The following is a 24,296-nucleotide window of genomic DNA, read 5'->3' as shown; positions in this document are numbered from 1 at the left end:
TGGTTTTGAACTGTTTATTTAAACGTACAAGCACATGCTGAACAATAGTCAGAGTACATTCAAATAGAATTCCTGTCGTTCGCTAATCCTTGGCCGATCGTCACGAGATATCGATTCTTGTCCGAATAGGCGTTCGTATCTTTTTTTTTTTATTTATACGGTACCTACACGGCGAAAGGAAACTCGTGTACCTTGCGCTTGTTGCGACTCTTGCGTCGTGCCACCTGTGCGTTTTCGATCAGCAATAATTTAAATTGGATGCACGCCGTTTTCAGATAACAGAGGACATCGCTATGTACAGAATCCGACGACGGCATCCGATGATCTTTTCAGGCTTGTAAAGGAGTGGTAAAGTCTAGAGTAACACACGCGAAACATGAAGGAGTAAAAGGAATGATCTTTCAAGGGAACGTGGATTTGTAGAGTTGGATTTAAGTGGAATGGTAATTTTGGAAACCTGTATAATAATAAGAACGTAAGAAAAATAATCTTTCAATATTTATTTATTTATTTATTAGATAAGTTCTAGAAATAAAACATTCTGTAAATAAGAACATCCACATCTAACAAATCCTGGCAATCCTTCATAACAATTTTTCGTTAATCGATTCAGTAAATTTCGATTTGATCCATTTCTCAAATTTGTTGGCATGAATAAAAGTTTACCCGAAGAAAAAAGCGTTCAAAGATCAAAATATTTTTCAACTGAGAAATAATGTGTGCGACAGCGAATTCGAGAATTAAATCTAAAATATCTAGATCAAAGTTTACTGGATAAAGTAAATGAAAAATTTAAATAAAAGACTGCAAGTAGCCGAATATACAGGTGTTCGTTTACTTAATTTTAAGATTTTAATTCTTACAAATAAAAAGCAATATTGAAAGATTATTTGTTACTTGTTGCTTTAGATTTTTCCATTTCTTTACAACAAAGGCGAAAAGATCGTCAAATCCAACTACTGGATCTTGTACGTTTGAAAATGTATCACAGTACAAGAGTTTCAAGATAGCTGTAAAAGGGGCAGGTAGCATTATTCAGATTATACGCTACAAGAATAAAATATCCAAAAAGAAGAATCTTGCTGTGCAATGCATAAAACTAGTTTTACTTAACAAACGCTCATTGAAGTAAATTCATAAGTTTTAGATACAACGGGCAATGAATAATCTATGTTGTGCGCGATTACATATGAGTTTTGCAATATTCCTTCGCCGCTTCTGATTGACGTACTTTAGGTAAAATAATCAACGTATGTTACAAGCCAAGTCATATTTATTAAAATATGTTTGCTTTCCAGGAATTTTTATTCAAATGACTGCAACATAGATTACTTATTGTGTACCGCACATTTTCCCTTTCTCTTCTAATCGAAGCGGAGATTTGAATGAAATATAATCTCAAGATAATTGTACGCGCACAGAGATCGAGAGTACATAATTACATATGTAACGATTTAAGTAAGGCATGATTAAGGCAACCTGCTCGGCAGACTTAAATATCTTGACCCCGACAGTTTTCTTAGTCTCGCTTCATTGCAGAAGGCTCAGAAACAGTAAAGGATGCTTTTTTTAGGCACCTCGTTTGGCAACCTGTCCACGCAATTGCAAAGAAGAAGTTATCACAAGTTACTAAAGTATATGCACCTGATGCGTGACACGAAATGCCTCCATCAAGACACATAGAAGTACTTTTTTCCAATTAGAAATTAAACCTTTGATTATCCTTTGTTCGGAGCGCGCATACTCCACAATTATATTGCGATTTTGAATGTTTTGCTCGTAATCGAGTAATATAATAGAATACATCCTGCGTTTTAATAATACAGGTGATAAGTTATAGAATCACATCTTCCTTAACATACTTACAGTTCAACGTCACTTATCGCCTAACATGTAGCACATCGTATATCTGTCTTTTTTCCCAATACTTAATGTTTTAATTAGGTTTATTTAATTAAGCACTTTCTTCTCTATATTAAACATTTATACATGTTTTATAATATCATTAATGGAACTTTTTAAGCGTATTAAACACCACTCCAAGTATTATATTGTGGAGCTTAATTCTTATATATAGTTTGTTCATATTGTTCATCTCAACATATAAATATAATTACATTATATTGTTAATAATTTGCATATTGCTTTTTTGTCAACCAGTAGTCTCTTTGCCACTGTTTTTTTTCCAATTAGTATGTTAAGAAGAAGAGAGGAATATACAGCATTCCCTAGATACATGACATATTGTGTCTATTTTATGTATTAGATATAAGATTGTTGAAAATAGTGTGGAGTATAAGATGATCAAAAAGTAACAGCGATAAATTCATCGTAAAGACATAACAAATTTGTAATAATCATAATCGAATTGAAAAATATGCATTTGTACTTAAGAAATCATTTCAATACTCATAATTAAGTAAATAATGTAAACTGAAGTCTCATAGTTAATTATTTAAAAATTATACTACAATTTATATTTATGCTACTAATTATTTTTGGTATAGCAAACGTTAAATCTAATACTGGTATAGACACCTTATTTGTGCACATATTATTATTGTGTAACAATATTGTATTTGGGGTTTTATAATTAGCCATGATTTACCGTTATTATCGATAACCCACAACTTACTACAACAAAGTAGAAGTAGGGCATCTCCTATTACCAAGGAGTATTATCCTTTAACGCTATAGATTATTACCAAGGAGTATTATCTTTTAACACTATATATAGAATATTTTTAAAACCGATAACACAACACTATTTGAAACGACAATGCTATTTAGCAACTAGGTGCTAATGTAGTTGTTATATGTATATATAACGCTTAAGGAAAGATATTCTACCGTTTTAAATCCTTTTTTTTTTTAACTTGACACAATGGGTGGTCCCAATAAATAAGAATATAAAAAATTAATAAACGAAAGTATTATCTAAATCTTGCGACTATTAATCCTCTAATATTGTATTGGCCCGATAGTTTGGTCTACAATTTGTATTACATCTAAGATAAACGTCAAACATAAAAGTCAGAATATTCATCTTATAAGAAATTTGATCTGTAATCGAGTGTTATTAGTAGCGGCAAATTATATAAAAAATGTCCTGACGTTAATAAAATTATTTTAGAATACTATGTAAACTTTTGCGATTTTTTTTAAATATTTAAAAGATATTTGTCGTTATGTTTTGATAAAACTGCACTATAGAGTTACTATAAAAAATGTATCTAACAAAACTCGCAGCGTTACAAAAAGAATATAATTTTTTTTCGTAATCTTTTGACAACGTCGGCCACATAAAGCCAAATGACATTTTACTTCTCTAATACTGTGGCACAATACGAATGTCGGGGACGTACCGACGGTACATTTATAAAATCTTTATTCTCATCTAAGTCTTCTCTCGCTAAAAGAGCAATTTATTTCACTGGCTTGACTAGACTTTTACGGTGTTCACTGATAATTGTAATCTATTATACAAATCTTACTAGAAAAGTGTTTCCCGTCACCGCTATAAAAAATGGACAGACTTAGCGAGTACATAAATCGTACAAAAGAAACGTAGTATCTATTATAAGAACGATACAAAGCGATCATTCTTTCGTACGCCTGACGTACTCTCGCACTAAAAAAACCAAATCTCTATCTATAAATTCATTACCCATTTTGCGCAATAGCCTCGAATGTCTTTACTGAATCGAACAAACTTTTGAAGTTCCCAGAGAATCATCCATTGCCGCCGCACGCCTTCTGATACCTTCCAAATACACTTCGCGATTGAAAAGTCCAGCACCAAGCGGAATTCTAAAAATACATAGCAGTGCATATATAGATTGCATGTTATCTGGTGCATGTATAGAATTTAAGCTGTACGACCATCATCACTTCAAACGTCAATAAATAATAGACACGTACGTATCGATACCCGGCCTCAGCGTGGCTTTAAAAACTCCCCAAACCGGCTTGTGATCCGAGGTGCAAATACTTGGAACAGAATCGTATACCAAGCACTCTATAATCCCGTCCTTGTGCGAATTAGAATTCTCGTAGCTGACGCGTCTGATATATCCCCTGGTGTGACCTTTTCCCTTGAAGAGAATCCTGTCGGTGTACGCGGGTGTGCGCTGCTTGCTGCTAGAATCAAAATTCTGCGTTCCCGGATCGTACTTGTAGGTAGGAGGGAATATAATCGGGGCCTCTTCGAAACCGCGCAACACCGCGCCTTCGTTTAGGATATTTTTCAATTGATCCTTGTGCATGTTTATCGGTGATTCTTGCGGAAAACACGTGTTCGTGATCCATTGAATCACTTCCTCTCTCGGTTGCGCTAGACGGAAGTTCAAATCACCGCACCAAAACACGCAATCGAAATTTTGCGTTACATCTGTGAAAATTGTGATTATATACATATATATTTATTTGTTTATTTATTATGCGCGATATACAAAATGCAAGACTATCGAAGTTATAACGCTTGACATTAATACCTTTGCTTTTATGCCTGGTGGGTAACTCTTTCGGTAGGTCTAGATTTCTAACGATTCTCTTTATATCGTTGACTCGTTCTTTTACCTTGTCTTGATGCGCGGTCAAATGAGCGGTGACAAAGAGAAAGCTGGTGCCGAATATCATGAGAGCTATAGCCACCGCGCCCTTTGTTCTGAATGCCGTCCCGGGTCTCGTCGAGAAGCTATCCTCCTCCGGAATGGAGCAGAACCAAATCAAGTCTCGTCTTATAAATAATGCGAGGTGAAGTGTACCGAGGTTACTGCTAGTTAACAGCACGTGCGAAGGACCAAGGGTCTCTTGCAGAGCGGCTTCCCACTCGTTTCGTTCGGAACACGACTCTTGAGTTCCTATAGCTAACAAATCAGGAACGGTCTCTATGTCGCAGGGCAACATAAAATCGTTCAATTCCTTCGGCGGGTTTTGGCCATTCATGTTCCACGTGCCGATAAAAATTTTCAATTCCCGATTAGGCAATACTTTCTCGAGCTCCGCTGACCCGAGTAAGGAATTGGCGGCGATTCTTCCGTGAAGAAAATTCCTACAAAATTCAATCGTTAGTCATCGGATAATAATCATGCCAGATAAATTTTCTTAAGAGGAAAATGTACCTTTCCCGTGCCTTTTGAGTAGGAATTAAATTAAGTACTTGTGCGGCAAGTAACGATTGCTTTGCTAAGCTATCCATAGATGCCCCTGTCGTTTGACAAAAGTAACGGTCTTTCTTTTTAGACAGAGCATCGTGGGACGTTGAACGTGGCTTATGCTGGATCGGTGCACTTTTAATAGAGTCTGGACTAGAGTGTCTCATAGAGTTCGTAGGTGAGTTCACGATCAGATTATCCGCGGATCTCCTATGAAGCAATCTACGACGTAATTGTCCCGATATGCTCGGCGATAGCGATCCGGAGAAAAAATTTTCACCTGAAACAGTTTAGAATTGTACATTACGCATGAGATTCTATTAATAGAACTCGTGCATCGTAATTGCGCTAAGAAAAAAAAACAGAATCATCCATTATTTCGAAAGCAAAGAACATACAATGACGGAGCAAATATACTTCGTGCCTCAAAATCAGTTTCATAACGAGATTACGGCATTCCGTAATGAAACCAAATTGCTTCAATTGCCACCTATTGCAGTCTTGGCACGTGCAAGTTCGTAACACGATGAAATTATGAGATTTGTTGACATTTAGCTTAGCATAGGTACGAATACCTTGAACTCGTCTTTTATGATTGAACATATGTGTATGTACATTGCTATATAAAACTATTTGATTCTTTGATAAATATATATAGAATTAAAACAGCCAATATATACCGTGTGAAATTGAATCAAGCAATTAGTCAGATCAACTTTAAGTAGTACTATGCTCGTGCTCCTAACTCCAACATAAGTAATAGCCTACGTTTAACTTAAACATAGGTATATAAATTCTATGTACGTAAAGTCACCTTATTAGATATATATATATATATATATATATATATATATATATACACATATTTCATATTTCCTAGTATTCTAAATAAGAAAAATAGAGATATATAAAACACAAACAATTATAGCTGCGCACAAACAACATCACAGCATTAAACGTATGCCTATTACTTAACATTTACGTTTCTAATCTAATCTAGATGTAAAATAACTATATATACACATTTCTTAAATAGAAACTAATATATGCATACGGAACACATATATATTTGCCAATTTATTGATTCTTTTATAATGCTGACACTTCAAAGAGAAAAATTCAATACCCCGCAAGAACAAAATGGAAAATACTAGCAAAAAAAAACATAAAGAATTATAAATTTTAAGCAGCGTATAAATTTCATATATCGTTTTGTACCTTCTTTATCTGGCTTTTCGCAAGCAGTATCACGATACTGAACCATACTGTAAACATCTGTAGGATCGTAGAATTGCCGTTCCATTTCCAGGAAGAAATAAGTGATAAATTTTCCCTTTGTAAAGTACTCATCCTTAAAGTGTATTTGACCTTTCTCAGACTCAATCAGTTCGTTCTCATCTTCTGAAGAGTATTCGAATGAGTCTTCCGTCGAGTCTGCAGAGAAGTCACTATCTTCACTACTCTCTTGGGAAATCGCCTTTGTTTCTTTTACTAAAAATTTGCGCGCGTCGCTCGTAACGCTAGCATGATTGAGGGATTGTAACGGCGCGCTTTTACAGTCGGGACTGTAACTTTTCGTTCCATTATCGTGACGCACTTTCCCAGTATCTCCCAGATATGACCGAGAACTTACGCCTATATCGTTATCCTGTTTTAGAAAAGCAATTTTTGTACTCATATGTCTGTCCGATCCTAACTTGGTATCCCCCTGCTCATTTTTTGTAACATTCCGACGCTTTTCACTTATATCGTCACCTACGTCAGGAGGTGACCTGGAACTTTCGCTTCTTACGGTAACTACGTTCTTACAATTTTCCCTCATATCTGACAAATTCTTATCACTGTGCTCTCCTTTTCCAGACAAACTATTTCTCGGGGCTGTTACACGAATTTCACTGCCAATAGCTTTCGATCCAACCTTTTCGTCAGAGCTACAAGATGCACGTCCTAAACGATCGGTTTGCCGGCCGCTATCAAGTACTTTTCCCCGCTTGCTACAAACACCTGACTCGTCGTCGTTCCTCGTAAATCCGCAACGTAACTTTTTGAAAAAACTTTTCCTCTTTTTCTTACTCAAACTTGACATTTTCAGTGAATTACTCGCACTCTCAACGATCAAGAGAGACAAGTGCACATGTTTCGGCAGATAAGATAACTACTAAACTCCACGTCAACAGCTTTATCGAGACACTGGAACTACTGGAAGCGTTATATACGGCTCTATACACACGGCTTTAGAATGTAAGATGGAAGGGATACGCAAGGTCATCCGGTCATCGTCATCAAACCATATTACGCAACGCGCTTAGGAAAAGAAGGAGCGTCGCTCAGTGGAAATTAGATGTGTGAGGTAATCGAAGTATTTTTTTCTAATTTTCTTCCTTCGCGTTATTAAATTAACAGCCGTTATTCCGAATGCTTGTTATCTCGTTATCGCTAGGCGTTCCTAAACTAGAGTCTACTTGCCATAATGGGACATTCTTAATACAAATTTTACGTATACACAAATCAGTAATAATTTAATCGTTATAACGCAGTTTGCAAAGCTTACCTTCTATATAAGTAATAGGACGCTCCCTCCCCATCGCTACGTTACTCCTTCCGACTACGGTCTCCCGATTCGCCCGAGCCTCATCGTTTTCGACAAGCGTGTCTTCCCTCTCGACCATCAGGACGTCCGTTCGACGATCCTCATCGATGGAGGCTATCTCAGACTTGACCGAGGTACGACTCAACGTCGTCGGGGAAAGTCTGCTGACCGTCAAGCTCTGGGGTGGCGTCCTGCTACGTTCGGTCATGGCGCAGCACAGGGACAGCTTGGTGCTGGTCTGAGATCCGTGCTGCGAGTTCTCTATCTTGGAATTCTTATTCGAATCCCCGTCCCTGTACGAGGACTCCAGGCAGCCGACCTTGGTCTTCTTGTTCATGAGCATGCGACAGAGGGACTTTTTCTTCTGCTTCGACTTCGGGGAAACCTCTGTCTTATTCGAAACGCTAGAGACGTCGTTTCCCTCGCTCCGCTCCATAATACTCGCGGCTGGGGCATCTAGCGTTTACGTTACGCCTCGATCCGCTCGGAGACCGCAAGATCAATTCTCACGTCCTCTATAGCTTAGAAAAAAAAAATTTCTTCTACCCTATTCGCAATACGCGTCCGTAATGTATCGTAGAAAAAACTCTCAAAAATATTCCTTCTATATTTCAAATCATCAGTAAGCTCTCAATAAATAGAAAAAGTATATATATTGTTTACGCCGGTTTAACGCGCTATCTCTTTCCTCCGCAGCTGCACCGAAGTGAAGTACATTCAATAGCCGAAGTGTCTCGCATCTTGGCGACGTTTTAAGAATATCGCTACGTCGCGCCTCGCACTTCGCCGACTGTCAAGCCGTAGCATGTAATTTCCGCCGGGCTCAATCGCTACAAACGTCTCCCCCGTTAAGTATTCACGGCCATAACTCTATTGTATTGGTATATCTCCCTCTCTCTGTTAAGTCGAACGTTCGGTCATGCGGGAGGATATCCATGGTGATACCCAGCTAATCGTACTTGGGGGGATATCGACGAACGCGATACTCTCTTTGGACTATTGGACTAGAATACGACGAGCGCGTCCAACGCGATTCCGCGCGGCCGCTTTACCCTCTTCCCTTCCGCGAGGAGGACGTCCCGCTTGGACTCGAGCTACGTCGAGCGACGGCGTAGCCTCTCGTTCGACATCACGGTTAGCCAAAAGCCAAACGAACCTCGGGCGTCCTCGTCGGCCGTCTCGCACGCTTCCGCGTACACGTCTCGGTCAGGCAATCGCCGACGATCGAACTGGGTCGAACCTCGTCCCACTTGGTCCCATTGGCCACGCTCGCGGGACTCGGGGGTCGGACGACTCTCCGACACGTCATTCACGCAGGGAGATCCGTAACAAACCGTCGGGGCGCGCGACTCGGTCGAACGTGTCTACGGGGCACCCGGACCTCGGCCGCCGTCCCCGCAACGGCGACGACGCGTCGGGCACGTCGCGCCGGGCATTCATCTCTCTCTTTCTCTCTCTTTATCCTCCCTCGTTTATCATCCCCTCCGGGGGAAGCGAGAGAACCCTCGCGCGCACCGCAATCGCCGCTCGCCGCCCGCACCGCCGATTCCGCGCAGCCGTCGCTTCCGCGCTCCGCAGCGGACGACGGCGGTCGTCCGTCGGATTAACGATCGGCGAGGGTGGCGAGGGTCTTCTCGGGGAACGAAGGCGTCGTCGATCCCGGAATGGAACGCGCTGCACCACGAGGACCCGCGAGCGATCCACCAGAGACGACGCACCCCCGGAGGCCCCGGATGAAGCTTGGAATCCGCGATCCAGAGCGAGCGAGTGCGCGACTGTCAAACCGAGCGGACGACACAGGAGCGGCCGCCATATTGATCATCCCGAAGAGCGTCGCCGAGCGAGGGGACGGCACGACCGCCATGTTTAAGCCCCTTGCGCGATAGGCGATAGCGACAGCGACAAGGTTGCCGACAAAGCTATACCTTTCTCGGCAACTTTGTCGCTGTCGCTGTCGCTATCGTGCAAGGGGCTTTTTACAGCTGTAGCTTTGTCGGCAACTTTGTCGCTATCGCTGTCGCCTGTCGCGCAAGGGGCTTTACTCCAACCGCGGCCCGACAGCTGGGACCCCGATTATTGAATTTATTATCAAGTTACTAACTACGTTTACGCGAGCGTTACTTCTGTAGTAACTTACGATATAATTCACTCGTTTACGCGGAGTAAATTTATCGTAAAGTTCTTACTACAAAATCCCGTTTATACGCGAAGGAATTATCGTAAGTTACTGCAAAAGTAACGCTCGCGTAAACGTAGTATACGTGCAAATTCTGCTCCTACAGAAAAGTTGCAAGTTGATTGGCCACCGTATGTCTTTTAACCAATCGACTTGTAGATCTTTCGTGAGAATGGATTTTGCACGTACGTTTATCGCGCGAATAAATTTAAAAATCGGGCCCCTCATCTCGTGAGAATGAAATTGTCGAGGAGATGAAAAATTAGGTCTGTTCTATTTAGCTGAATTTCTTGCACAGTTCATCTTTTCTCTTCTCCTCTCTAACGTAAAAGGAAAGAGGAAAGGCGAAACGTGCGACAAGTTCAGCTAAAGAGGGGGGACAGGCCTATTATATGTATAAATTAGAAAAGAAATTACTTTTTATCCTCAATATTTCTTGACTTTATTTCTATAACGTAATACAGTTTATTTTCAAAATTTAGATTTTTTTAAATGTTAAATATTCTTGCAATAAACGCATTACGAGCAGGTTTAGCGTAAATTGTGTTACCTCTGATTGCCGATTGCCAGTTACCGTCGCCAAAAAAGTTCGCCAACTCTCTTTTGACAACCGTGATTGACAAGCGCAACGTGAACCTAACACTTTTCAACTAGCGGTTGGTATCGTACGTTTGCGACGTATTTCGTTATTCGCGCGTAGCGCGATGGACCAAATATGGCGGACCGTCTCGCTCTCTCCTCTCTCGCGACCCTATACGCACCAGCGCATACGCCGCATACTTTGGATGTGGCCACTGTGGCCGGCTGCGGCTGCGCCATAACGATGTTTTGTTTACATCGGGTGCGCGACGAAGACAGCGATTACGACAACGGCGATTAGGATGCTCGACGAAAATGCGAATCGAGGATCGGCGACCCGCGACCGTGGCCGATACAAAGGTAGAACCTTCTTGGTTTCCGTTCATTAAGGCCGCGTATCCCTCCATCGTAGACGTTTCCCGCGAAATTATACCGCGGTCGACGACAAACCGCCGGGCCGGACCGGCTCGCGAATTCGCGCGGAATCGCCGATGCGTTTGCGTATCCCGACGACCGTGAGAACCATATCCCGTTGAAGAAGATCGGCCGAATCGACGTCCCGCGGGAAACGTGATTGACGCCAATCGACGCGAGAACGTCGCCGTTTCGCGCCCCCGGGAACATTCGAGAAGGAGCAGCGGAGCAGCTGTCGCGCACGTGCACGTGCGTCCTCCGCGCCGGAGCCTCGCCCCCCGCCTCGCCTCCGAATCCGAATTAACAGTCTCGAAGCGGCGCCAGCGATCGAGGAAGCGACCTTGATTGTCGTTCGCCGAGTATGGCTCTTCTTGCAAATAATTTCTCACGGTTCGGTGAGTGTCGCAGAGCATTGTCGAAGGAATTGAGCCTCCGGAGCCTTTGAGATTTTACAGTGAATGTATGACCATTGGCGTTCAGGGGATCGATTATGTATCCTGAAACGAGGTGAAAATTACCGAAGCGAGGAAATTTACTGCAGTATCTATGACATTTGTCGAAATCTAATAAATCTGTCATATTTTCACCTCGTTTCGAGTTACACCCTCGACCCCCCGACGTCAATATAACTAATTTGAGAGAAGGATGAAGTTTTACGAACGAAAAAGTGAGTCGCAAGACTATTATGATTAAAATAAAGAAGAAAAAGGCACAGAGATAGAATCTAATTGTAAGTGCCGATGCTGTAAAAGTGTATTTCAAATCGAATGCGTCGCGATGCGGAACATTTCCGCTAAAGTTCCTCGGAATGCAGTTCCAGTTAGAAGAATTATTTAAGTTATGTTTCTTCCCACGAATTAATCTTACAATAAACATATCTTCCCCGCAAAAAACGCGGGAAAACGAGATACGATCGTCGAAAAGCGATCCCGCGCTCGGCCGCTCCCGTCGCGTCTTCGTCGCGTGAATCGCGTCAAATCGCGTCTCGCGTCTCGCGTCGCGTCGGCTCGCCCGAGAAACGGAAACGTGGGTCGCGCCGCCACCGCTAGGTGTCGGGCCGGGCGCACGACGGTCTGGCTCGCTGTGTGGACGGCCACCATTGTTGAAACACCGCTTTGGTTGATGCCCCGACGATTTTTGGGCCGAAAATCGTAAATTCGCCCGTGCCCGCGGCGGTAGGGTCTCGTTGCGGTAGGTGCGCGGTAAACTCCGCTCTCGCGATCGCGCCCGCGTACGTGTCTCGCCCGCCGAACCGTCCCGAGCGAACGGGGGGCCGACGATATCGCGGGTACGCACGTCTCGGGGGGGCCGACCGTCGTGCTCCGTCTCGTCGACGTCGTCGACGTCGTCCTCGTCGTCGTCGTCGTCGTCGTCGTCGTCGTCGTCGTCGAAGGCACGGTGGCGAGCTCCACCGTCGGCCAGGGAAAAAAAACGCAAGTGAAATCGCGATCATTGTGCGCGAGGGTGAGGAAGGGGGTCCGCGGCGCGTTCCGGCGCGGATCGTTTCTGTTCCGTCGGTGCGTCGTCGTGCGGATTGTGTCGCTCGCGCGATCGGCGCGGCGCGCACGCCGGATCGCGCCCACGATCATCGCGACCACGACGTGTCGGCGCGACATCGGAACGTGCGTATCGCGAGTGTGCGGCCGCCTCCGTTCTCCCTGCCTCCCCGTCGCCGTCGTTCGTGCCTTCTTTCCTCCCGCCGCGCCGCTCCGGCGCTCCCGTGATCGTCGTCGTCGCGCTGTGCCGCCCGGCGGCAACGCGACGCCGTACGTGCGTGCGTACGTTCATCCATCGCGCGTTGTATGCGTTGCGTGCGTGCACGCTCGTGTGTATGTGTGTGTGTGTGTGTGTATGCATATGTGGATACGTGGATTCGTTGTGCTGCTGGCGCGCGGCGTGAAAAGCGCGAGGCACGCCGGCCGTCCCGTCTCGTCGCCGCGATATACCCGGTGAGATTACTCGCGCGGTGAATTCGCGAGCGACTCGCGCGACGACGCGACGTCGTGCCGACGGTGACACGCGGCGGGTGCTCCTTCGGGATTCGGGAACGTCCGTCGGCGCGGATCGCGGATCCCGCTGGCACGGGTGTGCTGCCGTGTTGCCTCCTCCCTCCCTCTCTTCTTTGTCCATCCCTGTCACTCTTTTTCTCGCTCGCGCGGTGTGCATAGGTGTCCGCGTCCGCGCGACGACGCTATCGATGCGTACGGCCGCGCAAGTGTACGATACGTGCGGCGGGATAAACGTGTTTGCCGTCGCTTGCTTTCGCGTACGTTACATCCGTGTGTGTGTATGCGCCGTACTCGCTTTCTCTTTCTCTCGCTCGCTGTCCCGATATCTCAGTTTCTCTCTCTTCCACCCTCCGAACGGCGTGTACGCGCGGTGCGTGCCGCCGGAATCCGCGAGATGCGCGCGGCCGATTCGCGGAGGCAGCGATCGCGAGCGAACATATGATGTACCGGGCTGAATGTCGCCAGGAGCAACGTTGACATCCGCGGAAAACGGCGACGAGCCGATTCCGCAACCTCGCGGCGCGGACGGACCGTTTCCTCCGGGAACGATCGCCGTCGCGACGTTTCCGCTTCGATTTTTACGGATCTTCTTTATCGTTCTCGCTCTCTCGCCCTTCCGACATCGATGCCTCGATTGCCACGTTAGTTTCCAACGAGTGTCGTTGAATCGGCGATAGGTAGCTCGACGCACCTCTGCGATGCCTTGAGAAAAGAAATTCGCCCGACGTTGGTGCTCGTCGCGAGGTGGAAAATCGCGGGGTACGTCGATCACTGACGAGTCGCCGATTCGCGCGGCGGATACCAATGGATCGTGCGAATGAAATCGAGTACTCTTGACGGAAGAGGTGGAAGCGTGAATCGTGCGCCTGTGTGTGCGTTTCGGAATAGAAAGACACAAAAACATATCTTGTGTTTCTTACCTGTGACTCCGTCCTTTCCCTCGGAGTACTCGCCTGTATAAATGAGAGCGTAAACGGCGTAAATGTTTGTTACGTTTTATTCATTCGTACGAGCCGTGTATGTAATATACGTTTCCAGACTGCAAGCTGCTAAGTTCCGATCTGTTTCGCCTGTTCTGTCCGCAAGGGATATTGATACGAAGGCAGACTTTTGTTTTCTTATCGATAAAAATCAGATATCAGATTTCACAGCCCATGATATTTAATTTGCTGCTTAAATTTCTGGAATCTCGTGTCGTGTATTAGCAGCTTGCTCGAGTCGGAGTTCGTAATAGCGCGTGAAAATTGTGAGAATCGTAGTAGAAAGTTTCCTGCGATATGTCTAGATCGATAAGAGAAATGTTTCTGTTATGATTACAGAATCTCTGCGAACGTCTAAGCATATATCGCCGGAAGGGAGGTTCGATAGGTTTCCGGATATAGAGCGATATTACCACTATTGTCGAGATACAAATGAGAGAGATAAACGTAGTCCAGACCTACGGTATGGTGTGAGTTGTCACGACTCTTCTATTGTTTCCAGCAATGGTAAAATACAATTATTGTGCTTTTATTTTTCTGTATGTGTTCTTTATTTAAGACCAAAGCGATCCGCGGAATTAAACGTTTCGATGTTACAATGTAAATTGCGGCGCCATTTATTTCCAATTGTAAAATAAATCTTCGTGCGAATATCGTCGTCTGTCGATCTGTTGCTTCCTGACATTTTAAATTATAGCAGCTTGTGTTATTTTGCCTTGTAATACGATGGGACCTGTGGCGGATGGTGAATCACGATTAATTTTTGTTTTCAGGACTACGTGTATTTGACGTTGCGCCACAATGGGCGCTACCGAACAATTTTATGCAGTGGATCGACCTGCGAGCATTGGTAGCGCGTAATACTGTGGAGGACATTGTTGATTTATATCGCGAAACGAAAGATACCACGGAATCTATTGATCTAAACACGATATATTCTGCAAACTTATCACCAACAACGCCATACGATGATAGGATAGCGAGTTCTAACGTACTGGCTGGTACGGTTGATGAATCGCTGTCCAAAATAACGGGAAATCTGCAGAAGGAACGAAAGAATAGGCTGAGCAACTGCCAGAAGGATTTCGGTGAAGGGACGGCCTCGCTAACCGTCATTAAAACGACGGAACCCACGTATTCGTTCGTGAAAGATAAAATCAAAATTTTGTCCGAATCGCAGAAAGAAATTTGTTATGACGCAAATATTAGCCTGTTCAGTTGTGCGTCGAAGCGTTCAATCGATACGCGAGGTATTGGATTGAAAGTCACGTCGGACAATATTGAGCACGGTAAAGAAGCTTGTGACCCCAATTGCATCACTTCTGTAGATAACGAGCCACTTGATTTAGTAGTAAATTCGAAAGGAAGTACGCGACGCAGCCATACTTACAGCGAGACGAAAGATCGACTTTGCGATTATCCGCATTCGTCGGGTGTCGATAAGAAGACCCTTCCGGCAGACGGTGCCATTTCAAGACGATTAGACCATTCCCCTAATGTACAGAGTTTTTATAACGCAAAGTACAAGACAGTGGATTACGGTTTATTGAAGTTTTCCGATTTAAATGAGTTGTCACGTAATTCGGACAAAGGTAAAGAATTATTCAAGACCATCGGTAAATTGCGTGCCAGTAGTGGTGAGGTAAATGGGAAGGTTATATCAAACGGCGATTTGAAGCAAGAGAGCGTGCATGTTCTGGACAAGTACGTCACGCATGTATTGCCATCACGCTTAAGTGGCAGTAAATCGAAACCATCGTCCTGGACATATTTACAGTCGAATGTCAAATGTAACGATATCAAGAAAGAATGCTGCAGTGAGGAAGAGGTACACGAGTCAGAAAATACCGATCTGGTGACCGCCTGCTACCCGAGATTAAGCAATTGGGCGTGTTTCGAAATGTCAGGACAGTATCCAGGTCATAGCCGACCACCGGTTGGCACACCTCCACCGCAAAATGTCTGGAACCATCTCACTATGACGCCGGGTCAAGGTAATTTTAATTTCAGGATATTTTTAACGCGACAAACTAATTAATGCAACAAATTAATCATGATGCTTGCATTTTTAGCCATCAATATGCACCCGACTACGTTGAGTCCAGCCGGGTTCTACGCACATCCATCCATGGCACGAGCGTCCCATCTACCGTCTCAACTCACTCCGCAACTTGCTCATACGCAAGCACCACCGACATGGCATACACCCACGGTTCCCTCGAAGAGCATCACGCCGGCGAACACGCCGGGCAATCCCCTGTTCAATTTACAAATGTTGGTGGACAATCGGCAAAATCAAAATCAATATAGAAATTCGCCTGGTTCTCAGAGCACCTTAGATCTCTCGTCTACATCGGAGATCACTTCGGAGAATTACTCTCGGATAACTCAAGATATTCCCATCAGCTTGACTGCGAGAAATGTGGATAAAGGTAGTCGAAACGGAAATATAATCTCACCACCGATACCGCTTAACGGGGAGACTTCGTCGGATAGCGGAATCAGTTCGTCCGTACCGACGCCGAACTCCGTCAGTGAACCAGTCTCGCTGTCGACGAAGGAGGTCACCGCTCCTAAGATAACGGTGAAAAACTTCGAGAGTAATCTAAAGGGAGTCGCGAATCTTCATGATAAGATTAAGGAAATGAATGTGGATAATTTTACGCAGAAAGTGATAAATTTGCCGCCTAGTGTAACGATAGAGAGGGTGGTCGCGGACAAAAAGGAATCCGAAGCTTCTACAAAAGCTAAGGATACGTTGAGTGTTATCGCGCAAGTGCCAAGGAACGTCTTACCTGTTATAGTCAATCTCACGTCCAAGATGGAGAAAGATGTCACGGACAGTCCTAAACGAGAATCATCTTCTGAGAGGGACAGAAAGCACGAGGAGTACACAAGCGTGAGGTCACCTAAGAACTTGCCGAAGAGAGGCAAAAAGGGCGTCGATTCTCTGTTGGAGAAATTAGAAGGGGGGAATAAGAAGCTCGGGAGTACCGAGAATATCGGTTCGGTGATCGTGATGCCGATAGAGGAAAAGGACACGTCCAGCGTTAAAAGTATGTCGCCGGAGAGGCAGAAGTCTAAATCACCGACTCGGGAGGACGAGGTCGTATCGCCGGCTTTCAGTAATGACGACTCGAACGACAACACCAAGCAACGTAGGAAACGAAAACTGGAGAAACCTGTGAGGCTGAGCAAGGACTCGAAAACAGAGGTCGAGGATATGGAACTTGAACCCACGGAACCGACGGAACCGAGGACTATCGACCCGTTATTGGAAGAGACAACCAGTTCCATAGTGGCGGCCGACGTTAAAACGTCGGAGGAGCAGATCGCTAGAGGAGTAGACGAGAGAATATCGGACAAGACAACAATGGACGAGATCACGGAAGAAAGATCAGAAGAAAGTCGACCGATTCGAAGGCGGAGTAGTAGCGAGGAAACCACGGTCAGTAACACGACGCTGACAAATCAGAGAACGCGAAGAAAATCCAGCGAGGATGTATTGTCCGAATTTCCGAAAGTAATAAGTCCAAAGGATACAACGGCGACAGCGACGACAAATCCTTTTGTCGAGGTCGAGTCGGAACTGGCGAAGATGTTCGCCGGAATCGTGGAAGCGGATCCGGAGGTCAAAAATGAAGAATCAAAAGCGGAACTCGTGAGCGCGCAGATCGAAGGCGATAGCACCGCTGTGAAATTCGAAGGTCTTGAAAATAGTATTCTACCGATGACAGATTCTCAGAACGTTCAGAGCAATCCCATCGATGTTTCCTCCACGGTGGACACGAAACTATCGGGAAAAAGGGGTAAGAAAGGGAAGATGCAGGGTGGTAAGAGAAAGATCTCTAGGTCGACAGAGAACATTTTTGGCACGACGGACGATTCTCCGCCGAAAGAGGTGAAGAAGAGACGGACATCCAAAGGTTCGAAGAAACAGGATCAAGCTTCGAAGAAAGCGAAGAAAAACACCAAGATTGACGGCCTGAGGGAGATGGCGTATGATTCTGGTTCGAACGCGAGTTCGATCAGGTCGCGAGGGCCAGTGGTTCACGTGGAGGGACCAAGGGACAGTCCGTTGAGTATCCAAGTGGTTAATGCACCACGGGAAGAGGAGGAGGAGAAGAGCAAAGAGAAGCGGAAAAGCGTCGGCAACGGAAACGGAGGCCGAAGCAAGAGGCTCAGTCATCAAAACGATTTAGATTACAGGGGTACGTATATCTACGCGAGATAAAAAATTATTTTTATAATTTATTTCTGTTCATTTTTAGAAGATGTACTTTATCGCTCATTTTTGTTATCCGCAGGTAAAGTCAGTAGAGCAGGTCTCTTCAGTTCAACGTTGTCTTCGCGATACGACGCGCATACCACGGACTCGACCTGGGTCTGCGTATTTTGCAAGCAAGGTCCACATTCTGTTATACCTGGAGATCCGTCCAGACCACATCCGAATTTGGCCGGACCGCATATCGCGACTGGAACGTACACGGTACATGTACATTCTCTTTGAATGATTTAATGCTTCGCTACGATAGCAACTCGATACGTCTAATTTGTGACGAGTAAACGTTATTTCTGTATCTGATATAAATCCTATTTTTATAAACTTTATCCGTATTGTATATTGTATTTTTAATTTTATGTTTACGCTTATCTGATTCTCTCGTATCATATCGAGCATGATCACGATTTTTATGATATTCAAACGATAAAAAAAACTAAGTTTTTAAAAATGACATTGGACACTAAATGCAACGTGCCATTAGAAGCGAGAAGTCACGCACTAACGGTGCGAATAATACGGTAAAATGCCTGTGACAGGTTCCAGCCGGCGTGTTAAGCGATTTATTTGGACCATATTTGATCGGCAAAGAGCGGTTGGAGGATGGCATTTTATCGGCCGACGAACAAGAAATTACAACGGAACAAAAGAAAGGCGGCAAGAACAAGAGGAGCTTGAGGTACGCGGGTCTGGCTGACCAGTTTTCCGCGAAGATGGGCAAGAAGAAGCGGAATTCCGTTGAAAGTAACACAAACACCATTTTTACGGGTATGACTCTCCATCCCGGCGGAGAGGAACAACGTTGGGAGGTGTGGCTTCACGAGCAGTGTGCGGTATGGGCGGCCGGGGTGTACATGGCGGGTAAGTCAACATCGGAATGACGGAGATGCACGTAGAACGGCAAGACAACGGCAGCGAATATAATTATACTTACGTAAAGCTCGTAAGTAATGTGTAACGAAAATTGGAATTGTGTTTGGCAGGCGGCAGAGTGACAGGATTGCAAGAAGCTGTGTGGGACGCCGCTAAATCAGTATGCGACGCTTGCGGCTTGACAGGCGCGAATATCGGCTGCGTGAAACGTGGCTGTAAAGCTGTCTCGCATTATCCGTGCGCGCTGACGAAAGGCTGGCACCTCGACACAAATCAGTACATACCTAAGTGTAATCTTCATCGAGTTACGTGAAACTGCGGTGAGTCTATGACCATAGGCTGATATGGAAGTAGGTCGTATTCACATTATATCACACTGAGATCCGGCTTTAATTAGATGCACCGAATAATGGGCAATAATGTAAGAGACTAGGTATATAAATCCGTTTATGACTGAAGATAGCCTTACTAGTTAGTAAGGTATGTTCTAGTTAATAAAGGAGCAAAATATCCTCATGCGAGAAAATCAGTTTGTGTGTAACGTAACCAAGTTACGTCGCGCGATCGAAACGTACACAACGGATGCGAAAGAGTAATCAGCGTATTTATAAATAGATACAATTTAAATTAAAATACTAAAATATATGACATTATTGTTGATTTGATATTCTATTTTTTTCTGTTCTAATAGATAAATCCATTTTTAAATCAATTTTTTTATTTGACGATGAATTGGAATTGTTCGACTATAAGGTGCTTTGAGATTGCTCCTTGCATTATATTATTTGACGCGTAAATGTATCATGAAAGCATAAATGCAATTATACTAATTTCCAGACATCAAGTTTAGAATCAATATGCTCGAGAAAAATATCTTCCGATGTACAAGATGTTTAAACGAAAACTCTGTGAACTGTTTCTGAGAATTATAGAAAGGGAAAAAAAGAGGAACGAAGAAATAGATATTTTTTTTCGTGATTGAATTGAATTTAATTTTCTTGGCCTGTGTGGCCTTGAACGGTGGCCTTTTCGACTTTAATATAAAAACCAGAGATATATAAAAGAGCAAGATTTTTTTTTTTAATTTCGAATTTGTAGAATAAACGGATCGCTATATCGAGGAACAATGATAATCAAAAATAAAGACGTTTGCTTTTTTTATGCATGTTTATGAAGATCTAAAAATATTGTCGATTTTCTTAATAACATCATGTACGCAGGAATACACAAATAGGGCATATTGTATTTAATAATATTGACATCTGTAAAATTGTGGCAGCAAAAATCGGATGCATTATAAATATAGTAAGACGGAATAAGTCAGTGATGTAAGCGAAAATGGAATATTCTCTTTTCTTTTTCGCGAAGATTCAGCATGTAAGGCAAGTGTTCTCTGATGAATATAAAAAAAAGAACTGTTTGTATATATAGCAAGAATAAAGGGACTATTGTATTAGTAAAGCATCATGATTATACTTGGAAGTTTTAGAAAACTTTGTATGTATTGTTTTTGAAAAAAAAAATATAATACATACATATGTTTCACGACAAGTAGCAAAGTAGTTTGATATATTAAAGAATTTGATTTTCTTTTTATTTATGTCGCTCCGTGAGTCATTAGCTCATATATATATAGCTTAGCACACACGATCGTCCATATAAAGTCTATTTTTCGTTACATTTTGATATTGATATTTCTTTTGCAGCTACTTTATCCTGTCAAATTTTTATTTAATTTTGCATGTTATAACGGGTTGACAATTTCTTATAGAGAAATATTTTTGTACTCGCATCGAGCGAGATGATTAAAATGAGAACACTTGTAAGACTTTAGTGCCGCTGTATATAATATAATATAACAAAGAACACATCTCGTTGCATTCAGTGATGCGTTTTGTATCGCGTCACATTCACTGTCATTTTTATCATCGGTCGTGAAACCAGTGATTCAGATCCAATGTCTCACATATGATTCATTGTTAGTGATTAAATTAATAGTTTGCACATTATTGTGGAATTGTAATAATTATATTGCTGATTTAAATACATGTATATTTTATATTAATTTTCTTTTCATATTAATATATGAAAATTTATTGTCGTCATCTTTGCTGTCATCATTGTTGTCGTCATCATCGTTCTCATTGTATTTTATAAGTGTAAGAGAGGCAGGTTTTCGACAAATGTAAGAATATAACAAGCGATTCTCTTCCTACATCAGGGAGAACTAGCAAAGATCAAGAAAATTGTATAAAAATAATATTATATAGAAAGATACAATGTGTGGATGTGTGTGCGTGTGTGTGTGTGTGTATATATATATATAATATTAATTTGCATAGAATAAAGTATATATACATGTATAATATGATATAATATACATATATATATACATATGCATCTATGTATGTATGTATACATGTATAAATATACACCACACAAATTAAGTACATATTGAAAATAGCCGTCACGTTTCCCACACAGCACAGAGTACGATAAATTAGGTATAATCATTTTTAAATAGTAACTATATATATTCAGAGATGAAGATAAAATTATTGAGCGTAAAAAAGATTCTTTGTACATATATAGTGCGTAGCAACAAATGTAAAAAAGAAAGACTATCTCTGAGAGAATCTTTTATTTAGAAGCTTAAATCATGTTTTAAAGAAATAGTAATAAAAGGAATGACACGTTCACACTTCAGTAGAAAAAATGCATAAAGCCTAATTTTCTTTTTGTGAGATTTTTTCGAGACGGTTTCTGACACTCCTCGGCATTAAGGGTGATCTTTGTATAAAACGGACGGATGCAGCCAAAAAATACCGCTTAGATGTAATAAGAGAGATATGGAAATATATGTAAACGAAACGCTTATAATCTACAATTGTGTATGAAAGGGAAACAAAATTTTATCTTATATAGACAGAGTAACTGTAATATTAATCATTACTTGTGATACAAAGAGAGGAAGGAAGAAAGGAAGGAGACAAATTCCGGAGTGAAAACGACGAGCGAGATATATATTTCAGCTCGTTTTTCTTTTCGTCGTCGAGCGCACATGGCTTTGCGTATACACGAAGGGGGTTCGCGGCGTTCGTCCCCGTGTACAGTAGAACTTTTGTAGCATGTCAGTAATATAGCGCTGTGTACATTGTCACTTAGGCATGTCTTGCGGATAGGTAAGGTCTAAGGGCAGTGAATGCATCACCGAGATTGCAGAGAAAGAAAAGAAAATCCCTTAGGAAACCTCTTCGTCCGATCCCTCGTTCCGTACGCAGAGCCGTGCGCGCCGAGACGCGCGCTGCGCGACAACAGGCGTCTTTGTCGCGTTTATTATTATTATCTTGACGATTTGTATAAATGGGACATACTTGCGGCTTGTAAATTGCACGTTAACGAGTGAGAGGCGTAGGCGTTGAGGCGTCAAAACGAGAGAATTAGTCGAGCGCAGGGAGAAACCTGAGAATATCACGATGCCTAAGTAATTTGCATAAAAAAAAAAGAAAAAAAGGACGAATCTGTATAGCAAGAGACGCGAACGCGTGTTGCGTCATATGTGGACGTAAAGGGAAAATAATCGCGGCAGCGACAGGGTCGCTATGGTGAATTGGCAGCAGGTAAACGGAAGCATCATCGTTAGGGGCGAGAACGAGAGGATTAGGTATCTCTTTATTCCTGATCTTCGCGCGTATACTTTAAGTCTAATTCGTTTTTCTTTTGTTAGAGTTTACTTTTTCTTTTCCCCCCCTCCCGGCTCTCACCGCTCCATCTGTCTCTCTTTCTCCGTTCTTCTTTCTGGCTTTTCGTCTGTCCTGTCGTATTCTTCTTCTTTCGCGAGTCGGACAGATGTACCCAATCTTTCTTTTTTGTGACCTGGTTTAATGTAATAATTATTAAGAGAGATATTGGTTAAACGCTATTTAATAATACGGAATGGTAGAGAAATCGGCGAATTGTATTTGAAGATCAATACAATAATACGATTAAGAGAGAAAAAAATATACATCTTTGTGTAATATAAATATAATAAATAATAAAACACGATTTGTGCGCCTGCTGTGTGTATGTGTATGCGTGTGCGCGCGCGTGTGCTGCGTAAGCTGTCTAAGCGAAGTTCTCCCAATTATAAATCCCGACTGCTGCTGTTGTAATAACGAGAATTTTTCACGGTCGTAATGGTGATTCGCGCGTTGTTCATTAGTGCAAAATCTTTTGTTATAAATCAACGGGCTTCGCGCGTGGTTTGCGCGAATTCAAAAAAAGGTCGCCGTGCACCTAACGCCCTCTCGTTAATCGCCTTCCGGTTCTTGTTCAGAGGTATTTCCGGATCGAACGAGGCTCAATTTCAAATTTCAATAGCGTCACTCGAGAGAATCGCTACGTCGCGTTTTGATAGAGATTTCGAATCGCGTTAGTTGCGGAACGCGTCGCGACGGTACGTACATCGTGTCAGCAATTATTTATCGTTCAAAAGGGAACTTCGCACGGGTCTTAACATTAAAGTACGCAAGTGCGTCCGCTTTTATTTCGAGATCATTTTCATGTATGCTGATTGCGATGGGCCTCGTCTGACTCGTCTCTTCCACGTTACTTCCTCAGAAATGATCGTCAGGTACGTATATGTAGTACAATGTATATACATATATTTTACATTTTTCCGCTTCCAATTTTCAACAAGCATGACGAAGGATTTAAAAGCGCATAACAGTCGCTTAATTGGGATTTTAATTGATCAGTAATTAATTTAATCGCTGTCTATCTGTACGATTCATTGTTCCTGATCTAATCTTTCTTCCAACATTTTAAACGACAAAAGATTAATTATAATTCTATCCGTATTAATAAAACAGAGTACGAGCAACATTCGATAAGTTAATCGCCGATTAGTTCAAGTCCAGCAGAATCGTTTAGAACAAAGTTTCTAATCTTCCTTCGCCTATATTAACGAAATTCCATTTCCACCGATAAAGAATAATCTTATATAATCTCGGATCTAACTTACTTTTCATCTTTTTCTAGTTCTAAGAATTAGAAAGGAATAAAAAGAGTAAGTTAAACCGAGATTCAAGTAAATCAATTCTACATTGCTAAAAAGAGTGGACATAAGACATTCAAAATGGCGACGAAAAACTTTTCACGCTCGCGCGCGCTCGATCATTTCGCCCGGATGTCGAGCCGCCGCGAGCCGCGAGAGGTCGCGCCGATGTACCGCGCGAGCGTTTCGCGGCGCGCGG

The 24,296-nt window shown here is 42.9% G+C and overlaps 2 protein-coding genes across 12 annotated transcripts; one reads left to right on the top strand and one right to left on the bottom strand.

Moving 5' to 3' along the window:
* On the bottom strand, positions 1-9,566 carry Inpp5e (Inositol-3-phosphate synthase). 3 transcript variants are annotated; one of them, XM_077407336.1, is made up of 6 exons: positions 7,708-9,566; positions 6,375-6,590; positions 5,124-5,436; positions 4,494-5,053; positions 3,922-4,390; positions 1-3,810 (listed from the first exon to the last, which is right to left on the bottom strand). In XM_077407336.1, the coding sequence occupies exons 1-6, from the start codon at positions 8,180-8,182 to the stop codon at positions 3,696-3,698; spliced, it is 2,148 nt and encodes a 715-aa protein (XP_077263462.1). In that variant the 5' UTR covers positions 8,183-9,566; the 3' UTR covers positions 1-3,695. The 3 variants fall into 3 exon arrangements, with proteins under 3 accessions (XP_077263462.1, XP_077263463.1, XP_077263461.1); XM_077407337.1 differs by lacking the exon at positions 6,375-6,590 and having other exon boundaries at positions 7,708-9,565; XM_077407335.1 differs by lacking the exon at positions 7,708-9,566 and having other exon boundaries at positions 6,375-7,668.
* Positions 9,567-10,707: 1,141 nt separating this feature from the next.
* On the top strand, positions 10,708-23,106 carry LOC143898112 (uncharacterized). 9 transcript variants are annotated; one of them, XM_077407306.1, is made up of 7 exons: positions 10,708-10,861; positions 14,244-14,411; positions 14,678-15,898; positions 15,977-18,115; positions 18,212-18,393; positions 18,726-19,047; positions 19,170-23,106. In XM_077407306.1, exons 1-7 carry the CDS (start codon positions 10,804-10,806, stop codon positions 19,370-19,372), a joined length of 4,293 nt encoding a protein of 1,430 aa, XP_077263432.1. In that variant the 5' UTR covers positions 10,708-10,803; the 3' UTR covers positions 19,373-23,106. The 9 variants fall into 9 exon arrangements, with proteins under 9 accessions (XP_077263432.1, XP_077263438.1, XP_077263433.1 ...); XM_077407312.1 differs by having other exon boundaries at positions 10,711-10,861; positions 14,244-14,367; XM_077407307.1 differs by lacking the exon at positions 10,708-10,861 and adding an exon at positions 11,262-11,310.
* Positions 23,107-24,296: the final 1,190 nt, after the last annotated feature.

Source organism: Temnothorax americanus, unplaced genomic scaffold (genome assembly GCF_048541705.1).
Source record: "Temnothorax americanus isolate GAGA-0224 unplaced genomic scaffold, ASM4854170v1 Scaffold22, whole genome shotgun sequence".
Taxonomy (NCBI): Eukaryota; Metazoa; Arthropoda; class Insecta; order Hymenoptera; family Formicidae; genus Temnothorax; species Temnothorax americanus.
The sequence above is the reverse complement of the archived record's forward strand: the minus strand, read 5'-3'. Positions and strand labels throughout refer to the sequence as shown.

Excerpts from the sequence above, each read along its gene's own strand:
- Inpp5e (XM_077407335.1), bottom strand. The coding sequence starts at position 7,242 with ATGTCAAGTTTGAGTAAGAAAAAGAGGAAAAGTTTTTTCAAAAAGTTA. Across the intron at positions 5,437-6,374 it reads CGAAAAGCCAGATAAAGAAG|GTGAAAATTTTTTCTCCGGA; the intron begins GTACAAAACGAT and ends AAACTGTTTCAG. Across the intron at positions 3,811-3,921 it reads CTGAGGCCGGGTATCGATAC|AATTCCGCTTGGTGCTGGAC; the intron begins GTACGTGTCTAT and ends ATGTATTTTTAG.
- LOC143898112 (XM_077407306.1), top strand. The coding sequence starts at position 10,804 with ATGCTCGACGAAAATGCGAATCGAGGATCGGCGACCCGCGACCGTGGC. Across the intron at positions 10,862-14,243 it reads CGACCGTGGCCGATACAAAG|AATCTCTGCGAACGTCTAAG; the intron begins GTAGAACCTTCT and ends TTATGATTACAG. Across the intron at positions 18,116-18,211 it reads AAACGATTTAGATTACAGGG|GTAAAGTCAGTAGAGCAGGT; the intron begins GTACGTATATCT and ends TGTTATCCGCAG.